At 42.0% G+C, this 18,157-nt stretch overlaps 1 protein-coding gene across 1 annotated transcript; it reads left to right on the top strand.

The window, feature by feature from the left end:
* The first annotated feature begins 17 nt into the window (after nt 1–17).
* On the top strand, nt 18–14,835 carry LOC125895373 (uncharacterized). Its single transcript, XM_049587128.1, has 19 exons — nt 18–296; nt 2,812–2,977; nt 3,072–3,224; nt 3,304–3,464; nt 3,635–3,811; nt 3,904–4,042; nt 5,155–5,342; nt 5,445–5,586; nt 5,686–5,859; nt 7,927–8,029; nt 10,007–10,241; nt 10,756–10,930; nt 11,025–11,177; nt 12,927–13,087; nt 13,266–13,442; nt 13,541–13,679; nt 13,976–14,163; nt 14,277–14,418; nt 14,523–14,835. The coding sequence occupies exons 1-19, from the start codon at nt 105–107 to the stop codon at nt 14,696–14,698; spliced, it is 3,141 nt and encodes a 1,046-aa protein (XP_049443085.1). The 5' UTR covers nt 18–104; the 3' UTR covers nt 14,699–14,835.
* Nucleotides 14,836–18,157: the final 3,322 nt, after the last annotated feature.

Raw genomic sequence — 18,157 nt, 5'->3', positions numbered from 1 at the left:
TGTTTGTACTTGTCTGTAATCTGTCGGTAATTTGGGTTCTGTGTAGTGTGAGGTCTTGAAAAGTTCCGACCTTCCTGCAGCTGACAGTTTAACTCTCTTTAACAATGTGGTTTTTTGATTTTTTGCTCGGTTTTGACCTCAGGGGGCTATTCTTGTTTATTTTTGTCTTTATCCTCATAGCAGACTTCCTCAAAAACAGGAATCCTCCAAATTATCCCCCAGGACCGTTGGCTCTTCCATTTGTAGGGAATCTCTTCAGTGTGGACAGTAAACAGCCAAACATTTATTTTACCAAGGTAAAGTTCAACACATGCATGCTTTGACTTTTAAGTGTCAAGTTTATTGAGACATTCTGATAAATTACACTGAATAATTTTTTTAATTTAAAATTTGAATTTACGATTAGGGGGCGGCACGGTGGTGTGGTGGTTAGCACTCTCGTCTCACAGCAAGAGGGTTGCCGGTTCAATCCTGGGCGTGGGAGCCCTTCTGTGTGGAGTTTGCATGTTCTCCCCGTGTCAGCGTGGGTTCTCTCCGGGCACTCCGGCTTCCTCCCACAGTCCAAAGACATGCAGATTGGGGACTAGGTTAATTCGTGACTCTAAATTGTCCGTAGGTGTGAATGTGAGTGTGAATGGTTGTTTGTCTCTATGTGTCAGCCCTGCGATAGTCTGGCGACCTGTCCAGGGTGAACCCTGCCTCTCACCCGATGTCAGCTGGGATAGGCTCCAGCCCCCCCGCGACCCTCAAGAGGATGAAGCGGTTAGAAGATGAATGGATTTACGATTAGTTCAAGATCTTTCACAAATGTGTGAATGCTATATTTTGGAGTATGTAGACATAACAACAAATAACTTTGCAAATTAACTTAAAAAAATAAATGCCATCAATTATTTTTATGAGTTCATCTGGAGAATGTAACTGTGAATTGTTCCTGCTCTTCAGGAAAGTAGCATTTCTGTTTAAATTATATATTTTTTAAGGCTTTCGGAAAAAAAAAAGTTTAATCGCAATTAATTGCTGAATCTTAATAGCTTATCATGATTAATTACATTTTTAGCCCATGTGTAAGATTCCATTATTTTGCATTTCAAAACAGTTTTGAAGTCCATATTAACAAGGTAATGCAATTCTTCAAACCAATGCAAGGAAATCTACTTTATGATCTTGAAACCATGACTTAGAGGAAGACGATGCTTAAACAAAAAAACAAAACAAACCAATTGCACTGTTCCAATTGAAGAAGTGCAATTCCTCCTATGTAATTTTGTTTCTATCACTGACATCCAATGATGCCTGGTTCATGCAATAGCATTCGCACTTTTCAGGAGTTTAGTTGCTTTTTCTGCAGTTACACAACCAAAACACTGGTAGCCTGTGAGGTTTCTCTGCGGTAAAGTTAAACTGATAAAAAAAAACACACCTAAATACACATAAAATGTGTCTTAATAGCAACAGTTTCAAAGGTAAGTACACATATCTGCTTCACTATAACTCGCAGCATTCACAGACAAAGCACTTGTCTTGATCTGGACACATTTTCCCCACAAATACAACATGCTAACGTTATTAGTACAAGCCTATGGCATTTTACATTGTATAAATTAGCCTAGCAGCTAGCAGAATTTTCCTATACCCATACGAAGCCAGGGACAACAGCAACATTTAACAAAGGTAATGCTCCAAAATTCAGCTCAATTGCAACTCACAGGATTCACTGACAAATTAATTGTCTTATGCTGGACACACAAATACTACATGCTAACGTTATCTGCACAAGCCTATGGCATTTAGCAGACTTCCTCTCTTTTTCTCTAAATCACACACAAGACTTAACATGCAGGTCTGCTGTCAGTTTCCACCCATTTAGCAAATACTGTAGTTAACCTCTTTGGTTTAGTTTAATCCACAGGTTTGTGGCGATTCCCACATTTCAAAGCAGAGCTTTGCTGTCTTTGGCGATGGAGTTGCCAGCAGACTGGCTCAGTCTGATTAGCTGCACCTGTGTGCTTAGCTCACAGGTAGCAGCTCAAACTCAAAGTGCTTAGGTGAAAACTTAATTCTGTTTGACACAGGGTTCATATTACTTTTGACTCGTCAACTGCACTTGTCCTTTTTGGAAGAAATCTTCATTCATTCACTCATTTTAACCCAAACCATGGTCTTTTTCATAAAACTTCAGGTCTATCTGGCTTAAAAGGCCCAAAGGCGGACTTCTCCCAACAACCATAAAACATGAATAAATAACAAGATAATTTAACAAAGGTATAAAATTCATCAAAGTAATAACTGTCAACGTTCACTGACATGTCTTTTGTTTTTTGCTAGTGACTCATCATTAGCTCAAGCATGTTTACATTGCATAAAGTAGCATAGCAGCTAGCAGACTGCATGCACGGTTTTCAGCCCAACATTGTTCAATCAGAATTGCTAATGTTGCTGCCAGAGGTTAGCGGAGTGAGATGTCCGTCCAGGCAGGTAAGGATATGTCGTGTTTAATCTCATCATGGCATTGTTTACGTATGGCATGTGCTCCGTCCGTTGACCCCGTCGAAAATATTCCTACACTGCTGATTTATTCCTAAGTAACTAAAATTGTTCTTATCGTCTGTTCTCTTAGCTGCTTGCTCTCTGCTTGCCACTGTTTGATGGTGACAAAGACTTTCAAAATAAAAGTATATCCTAAAGATGACAATGTAGATCGATGTTTTTACTTTGCATCAATGATACTAGATAGAGCTCAATGGGTTGTTATGATGCAGTAGAGTTCTCTGGTTCATCAGTGTTTGTTCCTTGATGTATTCTCCACAGTTGGCTGACGTCTATGGCAATGTGTTCAGCGTTCGTCTCGGCAGTGAAAAGATGGTGTTTGTGTCTGGGTACAAGACGGTGAAGGAAGCCTTAGTGACAAAAGCCGACAACTTTGTGGATCGACCACACAGTGCAACGGCTGACAGAGTGTACTCAGGAGACTCAGGTGCACTAACCCCTCTTGTTCTCTTGGGTCATGCTATGCAGGAATTCATTTTCTTGAGCCATTAACACCGTTTCCTCTGCATGCTTGTGTCTAGGTGGTCTGTTCATGAGCAATGGTGAAACATGGAAAAGACAGAGACGCTTTGCCTTGTCTACATTACGCACCTTCGGCCTGGGCAAAGGTACCATGGAGCAGAGTATCTGTGTGGAGATCCGACACCTGCAGGAGGAGATAGAAAAGGAGAAAGGTGGTTCACATAATAAGCTCATTGTCAGCAGCTGTTTAGCAGTATAACATTGTCTAAACAGCGGACTCCTCTCCTCCAGGTGAACCTTTCAACCCAGCAGGCCTCTTCAACAATGCTGTGTCCAACATCATTTGCCAGCTGGTGATGGGGAAACGGTTTGACTACAGTGATCACAACTTCCAGACCATGCTGAAGTATATATCTGAAGTCTTTAGGCTGCAAGGCTCTGTATGGACTATGGTAAGTCAGTAATATCAATCACTGTCAGAGAGGCATTCTGGTGGGAACCTGGGAGTTAATCCTTTGTAAGTGACTGCAAGACCAATGTGTGTGCTCAAGTTTTATCACAAAAGATGAAAGTTGATGATCTGAAAGACAATTTCTGTGATTTGCTCATTTATTGTGAGAAGCTCTATGAGACATTTCCTGGAGTGATGAAGCACATGCCAGGTCCTCACAACACAATGTTCAGCAGCTACAATGCCATCCTTGACTTCATCAGTCAGGAGGTAAAGAGCCACAAGAAGGACCTGGACCACAGCGATCCCCGGGACTACATTGACGCTTTCATCATTGAAATGGAAAATGTATGTGAACAAAAAACTGTACATCAATGTGTTACCCTTCCTGTCTATTTATTTACCGCTCACTACTGTATCTTCTGTGTATTTCTGAATAGCACAAAGAGACGGACCTGGGCTTCACTGAGGCCAATTTGGCTGTGTGCTGTCTGGATCTGTTCACGGCTGGAACTGAGACAACTTCCACCACTTTGCTGTGGGCTTTGATTTATCTCATCAAAAACCCTGAGATCCAGGGTAGGTGACATGCTCAGCCCCAAACTGAGCTAAATGCAAAACAGCAAGGAAACAAGACTAAAACATTTTACAGCCATGCTAATGGCTCTGTGAGGCAGTACGTGGGCATCGCAATGCTTAGAACTAGACTTGCACCGATCAATGGGCAGTGCTCGGATTCGGGCCGGTTTTCACGTGATCGCCGTGACTTGCAACCAGTCAGTCTAAAATATGCCAATTTAAAACGTCGGTCAAATTCCCGCCGTGCCGCATGATTGACATTGTGTAACATCAGCAGCGCACAGACACGCACATGTGCAACTCACGGCTTGGCCGATGTGAGGAAACATTTAAAACATTCACGCACATACATCGAAAAGAGAGAAGGAGAAAGTTGTTAATTGTCTGTGTTAAACTGAACTGCGGAGCTCTCACTGCTGCACTGTGCTGCTTGAAACTGACGAGGCGCGTGTCCGCGTGCTGAAGATGCGCGTGTCCGCGCGCTTACTGGCAGGTGCGTCCTGAAGACCTGTGTGAATTTTCCACAGGAGATATTTTTACGTTTGTCTATTCAAGAAATTATCCACAAATGCTCTACACCAAGAATTAATATTTTATTTATCTGTTTTTATTTTTGTATGCCTTTTTTACTTTATTTTAATACTGAACCTGAAGTTATATTTGAGCAAAAAGGAAAATGTTTCTTAACCTGTTTCTATGTTTTTGTTTGTTTATTTGAGATGATTATTGAAGCTGGTTGTATCTTGGTTAAAATGTTCTAATAAAGGAAAGATAGAAAATATTGCAAATATTGCAATTGTAAAGTGGTTTGACAAAAATGAAATCGGAATCGGCCATCCAAACACTCTGCAAATCGGAAATCGGTATCAGCCCAAAAAATTATAATCGGTGAAAGTCTTCTTAGAACTAAATGCTAATATCCACACGCTAACATTTCTCACAACGACAATGCCAACATGCTGATAGTCACCATTTTAGTTTAGCATGTTAGCATACTGGTATTTGCTGATTAGCACTAAACACAAAATACAACTGACGCTGATACAAATTCAAAAATTGACGTTTTTCTCACCCTCTTTTTAAAAAGCTTAATTCTTACAACTGTTTTCTAGACAAAGTCCAGGCGGAGATAGACAGAGTGATCGGACAGACTCGACAGCCCAGTATGGCAGACAGACCCAACCTGCCCTACACTGACGCTGTCATCCATGAGATCCAGAGGATGGGAGACATTGTTCCTCTTAATGCACCCAAAATGGCCGCCGAGGATACGACACTGGGTGGTTACTTCATACCCAAGGTGCATTCAGTACAGAGTCAACTCAAGTCTTACAAGGTCTTCTGAGGAGGGAAAATGTGTTGATGCGTCATTGCATGGTGTTAACCTTTGTATCTTTTTTAGGGTATGACCTTGATGTCCAACCTGAGCACTGTGCTGTTTGACAAGACTGAATGGGAGACTCCAGACACCTTCAACCCCGGACACTTCCTGGATGCTGAGGGAAAGTTTGTGAAGAGAGAAGCCTTTCTGGTTTTCTCTGCAGGTAAACCACATTCACCTCAATCTGAAGCATAACCTTAACTAAAATGCACGTTTTACATAGTCACACCTTCTTGTGTGCATGTGTTTGTGGACACATCAGGGAGACGTTCGTGTCTCGGAGAAGGCCTCGCCAAGATGGAGCTGTTCCTGTTTCTGGTTGCTTTACTACAGAAGTTCACTTTTTCCGTTCCTGATGGAGTAGAGCTGAGCACAGAGGGGGTAACTGGAATAACACGTGTACCGCACCCCTTCAAGGTTTACGCCAAGGCTCGCTGAATTTTGCAACATCGCACTGTGTCATTTTTCATCCAACCTGTGCTCATCAAACAAGATTAAGCAAAACTTTTTTTGGGGGAGAAAGCTGTAGTTCCTTTTCAAGTTTACAATGAAGCTGTATTTGTTTTCTTTGTACTAATGATCAATTATGTCATGTATAAGCTATTAGTTAACAAGAAAGGGAAATAATTTGCAAACCATTTGAATACAATTGTAATGACTAATAAATCATTTGTTGATTTTGTGTCACCAACCTGGTTTGAGTCTTTGGAAATAACATAACATAAAGGGTCTTAGAATTAAGAATGCCCTCCATTTCTATGGGGACTATAACGACTACTTCCACCACACAACCTGTCAGAGGAATTCCCTTGACTCATCTTGCCCCTAGTGGAGGCTCTGCCGGGCTTCTGCTAGAGCTGCACATTGCTTCAAACAGGGAACTGAAAAGTTGACATGACAAAGGTGGTGTGGAAGACAAGAAGAAATGCAATTGCAGAAATCAGTTCTGAATTAAGGTGTGGTGAAGCACCTGGGCATGCAGACACTGACAGGTGATTATATTGTGAGGCTAAATACTTGAGATGCATTGTGGGGCCTGAAAATAGGCGCCACATGGGCAAAGACGGATAAAGCCATGTCAGTCCACGATTATGCTCCTGTTAATCTCTCCTGGATCTCCGCCAAGGAACCAGTGGAAACCAGAGGCTGAGCAGTGGGCATGTTTCCACACGTTGATGCAGCTGGCCGGCTGTGTGTCAGCAAAGTCAACAGAAAATAAAAGACAAGAAATTTACATAACAAAATATTAAACTTTTACCACCTCTAGAAGGATAGTGCTTTGAAATGCAGCACTAGAGCTTACAGGGGCAACTGGAGTGCTGGGAGTGCTAAAGGGAAAGGCTTCTTGTATTTCACGTCTTTTCTTCTTAAAAATTAACAGGTTAGTTACGGATTAGTGGATGTCAGCCTACCGAAATTGACTGTCTATGGTTAGTCTCAGTGGCTAATCTTGGTGGTATGGGCTGAAATATGTGCCACCAGAAACTGAATTTGAATCATTTATATTTGAATTTCTAAACTTGAATAATTGCATTGAAAAACTTATAACGTGAATTACTCCTGTGTGGGATCAATAAAGTTCTTATCTTAGCCATCTGAGAAGATCAAATACATTGTTTTTGGTGCCTAACTGTTTCTCAAGTATATTAGTGTGTGTGTGAATGAATGAACGAGAGGCATTAACGTAAATTTCTTTGTAGAAAGGCGCTTTATGAAATTAAGTCCATTTACTTGTATTAGTTTACAGTGCAGCTTTGCCACATCCAATATGGCGGCGACGTTGACGTATCGCAGCAGCGGGCAAACCCACTCAATGCGGCGTCTACGTATGTATGTCTATGGTCTATGGATCAAGACGAGCGCTTCTTCCTACGTGCTCAAAAACGTAGGTGCTGATTGGCCGAAGAGGAGTCCTGTGTATCTGCGCTTGATTGCTCTTCCTTCATCCTTAAACTACCCGGACGTCTGTCACAGTAAATTGAAACTGAATTGTGAGAACTGAATGTGAAGATACATAGAAATAAATTCAATTTCAAATTATACTATTCAGATTCGGTTTTTCAATGCAGTGATTCAGATTAAACAATACAATTTCAAATTATGTGATCCAAATTCAGTTTTTCAATGCAATTATTCAAGTTTAGAAATCCAAATTCAAATATAAATGATTCAAATTCAGTTTCTGGTGGCACATATTTCAGCCCATATGGTGGCTTGCCACAATTGATGGTTGTTTTTAAAAGTAAAATACTGCTTCCTTTAAACAGATATTAAACTAACATTTTATTTTTGTGGACAATGTATATACAATATATATTACGACTACTTTATGTTATTATATAATATAATATAATAAAATACTTCTCTCAAGGGAGAGAAATGCAGCACTGCACCAAGAACAAGCGGTCCCTCCTATCACTAAGAGTCAAGTGGCAGTCAGCGTCCGACTTCAGCTGCCAGCTGAAATTCCCTGCATAGATCACCATGTCATCTCTACGTCCAGACACCATGCTCTGGTCAGCTCCCGCCAGAACAGTTATTATGGTAGAGCTGACCCTCCCATGGGAAGAAGAGATGGAGGCTGCATATGAGACAAAGGAGGAGAGGTACGCGGAACTGTCAGCCACATGCTCGCAAGCTGGGTGGAGAGCATTCACTTTCCCAGTGGAAGACAGGTGCAGGGGCCTCACTGGAACATCCACACAGCGGCTCGTGAAAACTCTCAGAGTTTCAGGTCCCACAAGGAAGTGGGCCCTCCAAGATCTGGCGGTGGAGGCGGAGCAAGGGACCTTTTGGATCTGGCTCCAGAGGAAGGATAAGGCGTGGGGAAAGGAAGGATCCTAAGCAGGCTGCAGGGGGTGGTAGAGAGACGTCCCTACCGATGTTCCGGGAATAATGGGGCGAAACATCTGAGAAGGGTGGCTCCCTGCTGATGACCCTGCAGCCTGCACAATGGCACCGTCAGAGGTGCGACAGGCACCTCTGTGCTTACATCTCCTGATATTACTGAGGTCTGCTGCTAAAGTCAGCATTATATTTCACTCAGTAGAACTCAGATTTAATAAAGCAGCAGTTATAAAATTGTGGAGACAAGCAGAGATTTATTCACTTCACATGGAGCTAAAATTAATTCTGAATTATGCTAACTGTTTGCCGAATGTGTTCGTGTCTGTTTATGAGTCGTAGGAAGTCATAAATCGTCAATTAGAAGTAGATGTTCACCGTAAGCTAGCTTGGGCTCTGTTAGATTTAACAATATGCAAACATAGCAAGGCAAGCTAATCGCTAACACACTTGTTTTAAAAGGAAAACAACCAATGCTTTGAGTCGGCTGTCAGAGATATCAGAGGTAATATCATGTTATCCTGTAGCAGGTGTAGCAGGTGGTGTGTTTCACGTGTTTTATTTCCAAATCACTTCAGAAAAGAGGATTAGCATACCGTTAGGTTCAGTTATGGGCGGCAGTAGCTCAGTCCATAGGGACTTGGGTTGGGAACTGGAGGGTCGCCTGTTTAAGTCCCCGTCCGGACAAAATATGGAGCGTGGACTGGTGGCTGGAGAGGTGCCAGTTTACCAACTGCCCTTGAGCAAGGCACCGAACTCCCAACCGCTCGGGGCGCCTGTCCATGGCAGCCCCCTCACTCTGACATCTCTCCACTTTATGCATGTATAGATCCTGTTTGTGCATGTGTGTGTATTTCAGACCTGTGTGTTAAACACCATTGGAAAACGCCAGTTCCAGGTTGGCGCTGGAAGTCGCACCCATAACTCAAGCAAGGTATCATGGGAGCTAGGAATAAGGGGGATACAGCCAGCACTGATAAAATGCCTGCCAGGACTTCACAATGACATCTTCAGTGGTTCTAAATTGTATATTACTATCTTATATAATTATAGCTTTTATATCGTGGACTTCAGGGAGAAGTGTGATACAGGACCCCTTGTTCTTTGTTGGACTGCATCACTTGAGTGTCACAACTAATTTCGTTGTATTCCCATGCAATGACAATACAGGCTTTCTATTCTATTCTATATCTGTACATTACATCTCAATATATATGAGAATCAAAAACTAGCACCTTTCTCAACTGACCACATGTTTTTGTTTCTGCGCCTGACAGTACAACATACACAGTGAACTGGGTTCTGACGATCTGGTTCTGTGTCGTCTGGATTTGTCTCTAGCTGATAGTAACTCATCTGCATGCAACTGCAACATGAATCATCTGACTCACCCTTATTCCTACTGCACTTTAGTATTTTTAGCTGGACTTTACACTATAAACATCCACTCTAAGGTTACTGAAAGACAGTGGAGGTTTTGCACGTGTATTTTATATTGCTGATGTGGCTCATTAATAGTTGCAATCATGTTATTATATAAAGGCATGATATTGCTTCATTATTATTACTTCAGGTTGACAGAAATCGTGTTTGCCAGTGGAAAAAATAGGCGTGTCTATTTGGTTTCGTGGGACCTTATCTGTCACAAGGACCTTTGTGCAGCCTCATTACTGATCTGTTTTTAAGTCATCTGTCCTGTAATGTGTGTGTGGTGCGTAGTGTAGCACAAAGTCCTGAAAAGCTCCGACCTTCCTCCTGCTGCTGGTTTTGCTCTCCATAAGAATGTGGCTTTATGATTTTTTGCTCGGTTTTGACCTCAAGGGTCTGTTCCTGTTCATTTTTATTTTCATCCTCATAGCAGACTTCCTCAAAAACAGGAAACCTTCAAATTATCCTCCAGGACCGTTGGCTCTTCCCCTTGTGGGGAATTTCTTTAGTGTGGACACTAAACATCCACACAAATATTTTACCAAGGTAAAATTTGAAATTTAAAAAAAAAAAAAAAATAAATGCATGTTTTCATTTTTAACTGTGAATTTTAATGAGACATTTTAATGCATTTAAACTTGATTACTTTGATCAATTTAACTGAATCATCAATCGGTTTAAGATCTTTTACAAGCACAGCTGTCAGTGTTGTGGCGAATGTGGACAATAACGACTTTAAAAGCAATAAAATAAAAGCAGTTTGAATTACTATTTCATTAATTCACCCAGAGAATTTATCTTTAAGCTGTTCACGCTCCTCAGGAAATTTGCATTTGTGTTTAAATTACAAATTCTTATATTGAAACTAATTGCAGATACTGACATCTGGTGGTCAAATGGTAAAAAACATAGAAGGAAATTCTGATGTTGGTGCACCTGGTGGCCAATTTTTTCCTTGTTGTGCACTGTAGGTTTTGTTTTTGAACAAATTAAAAGGTTAATCTGATGCAGCAGTGTGTTGTGAATGATCAGCGTTTGTTTCTGGATGTTATGTCTGCAGCTGGCTGACGTCTATGGGAACGTGTTCAGTGTGCGCCTCGGAGGTGAGAGGATGGTGTTTGTGTCTGGGTACAAGATGATGAAGGAAGCTTTAGTGACACAAGCCAATAACTTTGTGGATCGACCAAACAGTTCATCGCAACACAGGTTTTACTCCAGAGACACAGGAAATCCAGGTGCACTAATCTCTCTCTTTTTCTGTTCTCATGCTGTGCAGGAATTAGTGTCACTGAGCCATTAACCCTAGTTTCTGTGCATGCTTGTGTCTAGGTGGTCTGTTTGTGAGCAATGGTGAAAAATGGAAAAGACAGCGACGCTTCGCCTTGTCTACCTTGCGTAGCTTTGGCCTGGGCAAAAACACCATCGAGGAGAAAATCTGTGAGGAGATCCGACACCTGCAGGAGGAGATAGAGAAGGAGAGAGGTGCTTCACACTGAGTACAAATTAGGCTCATCAGTCATATAGCACTGTCCTCACCAGTGGTTCACAACCTTTCTCCTTAAGGGACCCCTTTTCTATCATTGAGTAAAGTGACATTTCCAAACTATGTTATGAGTTTTCCTGATATTTCCTGACCTTTCTACAGGACTCTGTGTTCAGTTTTTGTTTAATCAATCATACATACTAGAGCTCTGATTCTCTGTCTGCAAGCCCGACTGAGCCCGACCCAACCCGCCGGGTTAGAGCAGTGGTAAACAAGGAGCCATAAACACATCAGTCTTTAGCTTGTGTAGTGAATTTTTAACAAAACAAAATGTCTAAACAAGCCACTGAGGGGCAAATAGGTGAACTTGTTCCGGATGCATGTTCTGGGCTAACAATAAACCAATGTCCAGTGCGCTTTATCCCTTTGGATTTGGCGATCCATTTATTCTCTCTATACAATATATACATGCTCTCCACAACAGGAGGGTGACAGCCTTGTCCATATCATAATTCCATTCAGCGTTTCAGTTTGAACACGCTACAAACTTGATGCTTTTCAACATGCTTTCACAACATCAAAAACGTTTGCCTCCCCATTCCACACACCTGATTCTCATTACATGGAGCTTACCTATATGCCCTTCACACAGGACTGCTCCATCCTGTGTTCAGTTTAACAATTGCATGTGTATATTTATTATTTACCAGGTTTAGATAAGGACAGAATAAACAAACAAACTAAAAAAATATAATATACATTTATTTTACAGTAGAAATTCAGGTTTTTAAATTGGGTTTGGGCTCAAAACTGCTGCCACAGTCCGGGCTCAGGTTGGGCGTGGACAGAAACTCTGCGGGTTTATGTAGGGTCAGGCCTGTTCTGTGTCGTCTGGATTTGTCTCTAGCTGATAGTAACTCATTTGCATGCAACTGCAACATGAATCATCTGACTCACCCTTATTCCTACTGCACTTTAGTATTTTTAGCTGGACTTTACACTATAAACATCCACTCTAAGGTTACTGAAAGACAGTGGAGGTTTTGCACGTGTATTTTATATTGCTGATGTGGCTCATTAATAGTTGCAATCATGTTATTATATAAAGGCATGATATTGCTTCATTATTATTACTTCAGGTTGACAGAAATCGTGTTTGCCAGTGGAAAAAATAGGCGTGTCTATTTGGTTTCGTGGGACCTTATCTGTCACAAGGACCTTTGTGCAGCCTCATTACTGATCTGTTTTTAAGTCATCTGTCCTGTAATGTGTGTGTGGTGCGTAGTGTAGCACAAAGTCCTGAAAAGCTCCGACGTTCCTCCTGCTGCTGGTTTTGCTCTCCATAAGAATGTGGCTTTATGATTTTAGATAAGGACAGAATAAACAAACAAACTAAAAAAATATAATATACATTTATTTTACAGTAGAAATTCAGGTTTTTAAATTGGGTTTGGGCTCAAAACTGCTGCCACAGTCCGGGCTCAGGTTGGGCGTGGACAGAAACTCTGCGGGTTTATGTAGGGTCAGGCCTGTTTTTTCGGCCCCATCAGAGCTCAAACACATTCTTAAACAAGGCCTTTTTAAAAACAAATTCTGTTTTCTTATCTTGCCTTTGCTTGGCCATTGTTCTATTAGCTCTTTGGTTGTTTTAATTCACAACCCCCCATGAATCTTTGGGGACCTCTAGTGCGGGTCAGGACCCCCAGGTTGAGAACCAGTGGTCTGAACAGTGGACTCCTCTTCTCCAGGTGAACCTTTCAGCCCAGACGGCCTCTTCAACAATGCTGTGTCCAACATCATTTGTCAGCTGGTGATGGCGAAACGGTTTGACTACAGTGACCACAATTTCCAGACCATGCGGAGGTATCTTGCTGAGATTCTTCAGGTGGAGGGCTCTATATGGGGTCTGGTGAGTCAGTAATATCCATTTACTTGAAACACTGTCAGACACAGCATCCTGGTGAGATCCTGGAAATCAGTCTTCCTCAACTGATTGGGAGACCCATGTCTGTGGTCAAATTTCCTTACGTAAGATGAAAGGTAATGCAAATTAAAGTTTCTCTCATTTATTGTTTACTTCTGAATAGATGTATGACTCATTCCCCCGAATTATGAAGCACATGCCAGGTCCTCACAACAAAATGTTCAGTCAATTCAACAGCATTTTGGACTTCATCAGTGAGGAGGTAAAGAGCCACAAGGAGAACCTGGACCACAGCAATCCCCGGGACTACATTGATGCTTTCATCATTGAAATGGAGAATGTATGTGAACAACTGCATCGCACTGCACAACAATGTGTTGCCCTTCCAGTCTATTTAACAGCCACTCACTACTGTATCTTATGTGTATTTCTGAATAGCACAAAGAGACTGACCTGGGCTTCACTGAGACCAATCTGGCTCTGTGCTCTCTGGATCTGTTCCTGGCTGGAACAGAAACAACCGCCACCACTTTGCTGTGGGCTTTGGTTTACCTCATCAAAAACCCTGAGATCCAGGGTAGGTGACATGCTCAGCCCCAAACTGAGCTAAATGCAAAACAGCAAGGAAACAAGACTAAAAGAGTCCAAAGCGATGCGGACGCTTCGTGAATCTGAACTACAGCACAGTAATGCTTTGAGCTAAATGCTGATATCAGCTTGCAAACAATTGTGATAACTGACAATGCTGAAATTCACCATCTTAGTTTAGCATGTTAGCATGAACATGTCACGTTGGATTACTGTCATTAACATCAAGTTTTTTCCTCACCACGTTGCTACAAACTTAATTCTTTCAATTGTCTTATTTCCTAGACAAAGTCCAGGCAGAGATAGACAGAGTGATCGGACAGACCCGACAGCCCAGTATGGCAGACAGACCCAACCTGCCCTACACTGACGCTGTCATCCATGAGATCCAGAGGATGGGAAACATCGTTCCTCTCAATGGATTCAGAATGGCCGCCAATGATACGACACTAGGTGGTTACTTCATACCCAAGGTGCATCTAGCACACAGTCATCCACAAGTCCAAGTCTTCACAGGATTATCTCTGAAATATGATTGTTGTTGATGTGTCACTGCATGGTGTTAACCTATGTATCTTGTTTTTAGGGTACAACCTTGATGCCCATCCTGACCTCTGTGCTGTTTGACAAGACCGAATGGGAGACTCCAGACACCTTCAACCCCGGACACTTCCTGGATGCTGAGGGAAAGTTTGTGAAGAGAGAAGCTCTCCTGCCTTTCTCTGCAGGTAACCCACACATTCATCAAAATCTGAAGCATAACTTGAACCAGAATATATGTTTTATCATAAGTTTGTATGTCTTCATGTGTGTATGTTTGTGGTCTTTTCAGGGAAGCGCGTGTGTCTCGGAGAAGGCCTCGCCAGGATGGAACTGTTTCTGTTTTTGGTTGGATTACTCCAGAAGTTCTCTTTCTCCGTTCCTGATGGAGTAGAGCTGAGCACAGAGGGAGTTACTGGAACGACACGTGTACCGCTCCCCTTCAAGGTTTACGCCAAGGCTCGCTGAATTTTTTAACATCTCCCCGAACCATTTTTTATCTATACAATGTGAAAGAAATCAGATCAAGGAAAAATGTCTTAGAGAAGAAAGCTGTAGTTACTTTTCAATCCAAACCTTTCGTTGTCGTATGACTGCCCCATGTACTGAAGGCCTGTTTACTCTCTCTGTAAATCTACGTGATAAAGTTACTAAAGTTAAAATGTTCTGTATAAATGCAACTGTTTAAAGACCTTTCCCTTTGTCTTGTTATCAATGAAAAATGTATTAAGATTTCAAAAACATACGGTCTTTATAATCAAGCTGCATTGGGCAAGTTTTCTTTGTACTAATCATCAGTTAAGTCATTAATAAACCATGTGTGCATAATAAACTAAAGTCATTAACAAACCTAGTCGACACAATTGTCAACAATGAATAAATTAACTGTTTATTTGTGTCACAAACCTGGTTTGAGTCTTTGGTAAAACCACAACATAACATATTCCAGTATTCATGTTTGCAAGCCATTGGAAGTGACGAGCAAATGATTTGCAAATGATTTGTTTAAAAAGTTTATCATCATTATCATAATTTTTATTGTTATAGCTACTTAACTTTTTAGATAGGAGTTGTGCAAATTTGCAGGAAAGCCCAATCAGTCTTCTTTCAGCATTGGCAGTATAAAAGCAAAATTGGAGTGGGAGTGCAGCAAAATGCCGCCTACCTACTTTTGTTTATACAGAATGTGCCTTTTTCGGGCAATGGGGGGCGTGAGCAAGTAACAAAATGTGTAGCTCAGCGTGTGACGTAAACAGTGACGTGGGAGGGAAGCTGTGGCTGGTCAGTCCTTTGGTGATTCTCTCGTAAGTCGGCCCGTCCTTCACCGTCCCCGTCATCTGACGGTTAATGGCCTCTTCGTTTGCGAGGACAAGGAGGGCGTGCAATTCCTTGTCTCCCCAGTTGCTCATCTTTACAGTGTCTGTCAGGTTTGTGTTTCCCTCTTGCGACTAGCTGCTCGCTAATTCCGCCTATCAGCTGTTTCCTGTTTATCCACCACCAGTGGCTCGCACGTGCGGCGTCATCAACAGCTCCTCCCACAAGTCATCAACAGCCCCTCCCGTGACGGAAGGCCGCCTTGTTCTTTTTAAACCAAAAAGGTTCCGCCAATATGTCTACCCCTTCGCAGCGGAAAATTGGGCACCTTGGATCAACTCGCCAATCCGGCTCTGTGTGTCTAAACACTTGCAGCTTGCCGGCAAAACGGCCCAACATTCGCCGGAAATCTGGCAGTGTAAAAGGGGCTTAAGAATGCCTTTTGATGGTGTCAACTAGTGGTAGTATCAGGAATGACAGTAGACAGCAATACCTGCTGTATTCTATAAACAATCTCAACATACATGGTGTAAACAAGAGATCTCCCAGACTCTTGAAGAGACTGTGAAGAACCATCAAGGCCACCTGGAGGAGGGGGGCGGGTGGCCTAGCAGTGAAGATCATAGACTGTATATAAAGACAGGTGGCATGACAGCTCCCAATAAGTGAAGTCAAACCATCTCGATTGCCCCCTGGTGGCTGGCTGCAGTACAGGTCATAAAGCCCGCCCCTTCATGTTAGCAAATCAGACGAGCCAAACTAAATACACAAAGTAGACATCAAATAAATTTTTCCAAAAGATGTTTTTTGTCATTTACTGTAGTTCTTATCACCCTGAGATTTGTTTAAGTGTTCGTTTTCCCGATAAGTTTGGTTTCAAGTAGTTATTTAATGCTATAAAACAGGGATTTGACGCCATGATTGACAGCTGCACGTGCCAGTCGGTGTGCTCGCATTCAATGTGGCTGAACGCAATTTACCAGACAGTTGTTTAGACGGGAACTCCTCCACTGCTGAGATCGCTACTGCGCAGATTCTGGCCCCGAATGAGGTCACCTGTGCAAGATACCAGTGGTTGTATCCAGGATATTTTGGCTTCGCTAACCCATAGCGGGGGTAAGTGGGGGTGCATCGTCCATCTTTATATACAGTCTAGGGATGCACAAAAATTTCCACACATCATCAGTATCAGCTGATGTTGGCCTTAAAATGAACTATCAGAATCAGCCAACATGCTTTTTCTTATTTTGCACAATGAATAAATATTACATACATTTAAAAGTATTGCATTTCATGTCTCCATCGGCCGTCAGGATAAAAATATACATGCATAGTATGATGTTAATGTGACCACAGAAGAGACTTGGTGATCACTAAATTAGAAAGAGAAAAAAGTGGATGTATCGGTATCTGTATTGATTATTGCTCAAATAAATTGTTATATATCGGCATATTGGATATCGGCAATAAATCCAATAATGTGAATCCTTGATACAGTCTGTGGTAATGACTGACTTTTATGTCATTTACATATCAGACTACAAACACTGTCCAAATCCAACAGTTTTACCAGAAAGCAGCTAAACTATCATCAGCATGAGCAAGCCACAGGTAGATTAGCTCACAATCACTTGCCCAAAGTCCACTTTGCCCTCCTCTCAAGAGCACAGTTGCACATTTCACCACAAGAGGGCACTGGTAAAACAGTCCAAAGCCATTTAGACTATAGAGTGTAATTTAGACTTTAGCGGTCCACTCCTCATCTCTGCTTGAAGCCAGCAGTTTGAGGCTAACTGCCTCTGCTTGCGTAACTCCACCCCCAGATTTTTTTAATCAACAGGTTTGTTGCATTCAGAGCTAAATGAATCTTTCTCAAGTGACTATACGAGCTACCAAAGGCTTTGTACATTAAAGCTCTGTATTAGAAAATATTGCTTAAGCTAAAGTGATATCTTTACTTGCCAATGGATATAAACACCACCAGAGAGCAACTCCCCTGTTTCCTCTCTAGCAGCTACATGACGCATTCTGAGCACTAATGAAACGCCTGCAGGGACCTCACAATGGCAACTACAGCAAATGTCTGGAGGCATCTATCAGGGCAGAGATGGAGAGGCACAAGTTGGATTTAGACCCTACCAGCTCTTGAGATTTCATGATAAAGGACGAAGTGGCCTATGGTGTTCACTGTGTTGAGTTACTGCTGTGTTTCCAATCAATATGTCTGACAACCACAAACTAACCGACTGTTTGTTTGTCCCTCTGCTTCACAGAGACAGTGCACTGGGATTTGACTATGGCAACCTGGTGCTGTGTCATCTTGATCTGCTCCTGCTGGCAGTGACTCAAATACATGCAACTGCACAATGGATCAGTTGGATGTGTTTTTTTCCACTGCACTGTATTCTTTGTCTGGACTCCGTTTACACTTAAACATGAATGTCTAAGATTACTGAAGGACAGGTTTGGCACTGAGTGTGTGCTATCATATTGCCAAGCTAAGGTTGGTTTTGCTCCAGGTAAGATAGCAGAGACCATGTTTGCCAGGTGAAAGTGGGTGTGTCTGTATCAGGTTATGTAAGGACATGTCACTCACACTTTTGTGTGGAATGA

Source organism: Epinephelus fuscoguttatus, linkage group LG10 (genome assembly GCF_011397635.1).
Source record: "Epinephelus fuscoguttatus linkage group LG10, E.fuscoguttatus.final_Chr_v1".
Taxonomy (NCBI): Eukaryota; Metazoa; Chordata; class Actinopteri; order Perciformes; family Serranidae; genus Epinephelus; species Epinephelus fuscoguttatus.
Note: the sequence above shows the minus strand (reverse complement) of the source record. Positions and strands in the feature narration are given on the sequence as shown.

Excerpts from the sequence above, each read along its gene's own strand:
- LOC125895373 (XM_049587128.1), top strand. The coding sequence starts at position 105 with ATGTGGTTTTTTGATTTTTTGCTCGGTTTTGACCTCAGGGGGCTATTC. Across the intron at positions 297-2,811 it reads CAAACATTTATTTTACCAAG|TTGGCTGACGTCTATGGCAA; the intron begins GTAAAGTTCAAC and ends TATTCTCCACAG. Across the intron at positions 3,465-3,634 it reads AAGGCTCTGTATGGACTATG|CTCTATGAGACATTTCCTGG; the intron begins GTAAGTCAGTAA and ends TATTGTGAGAAG.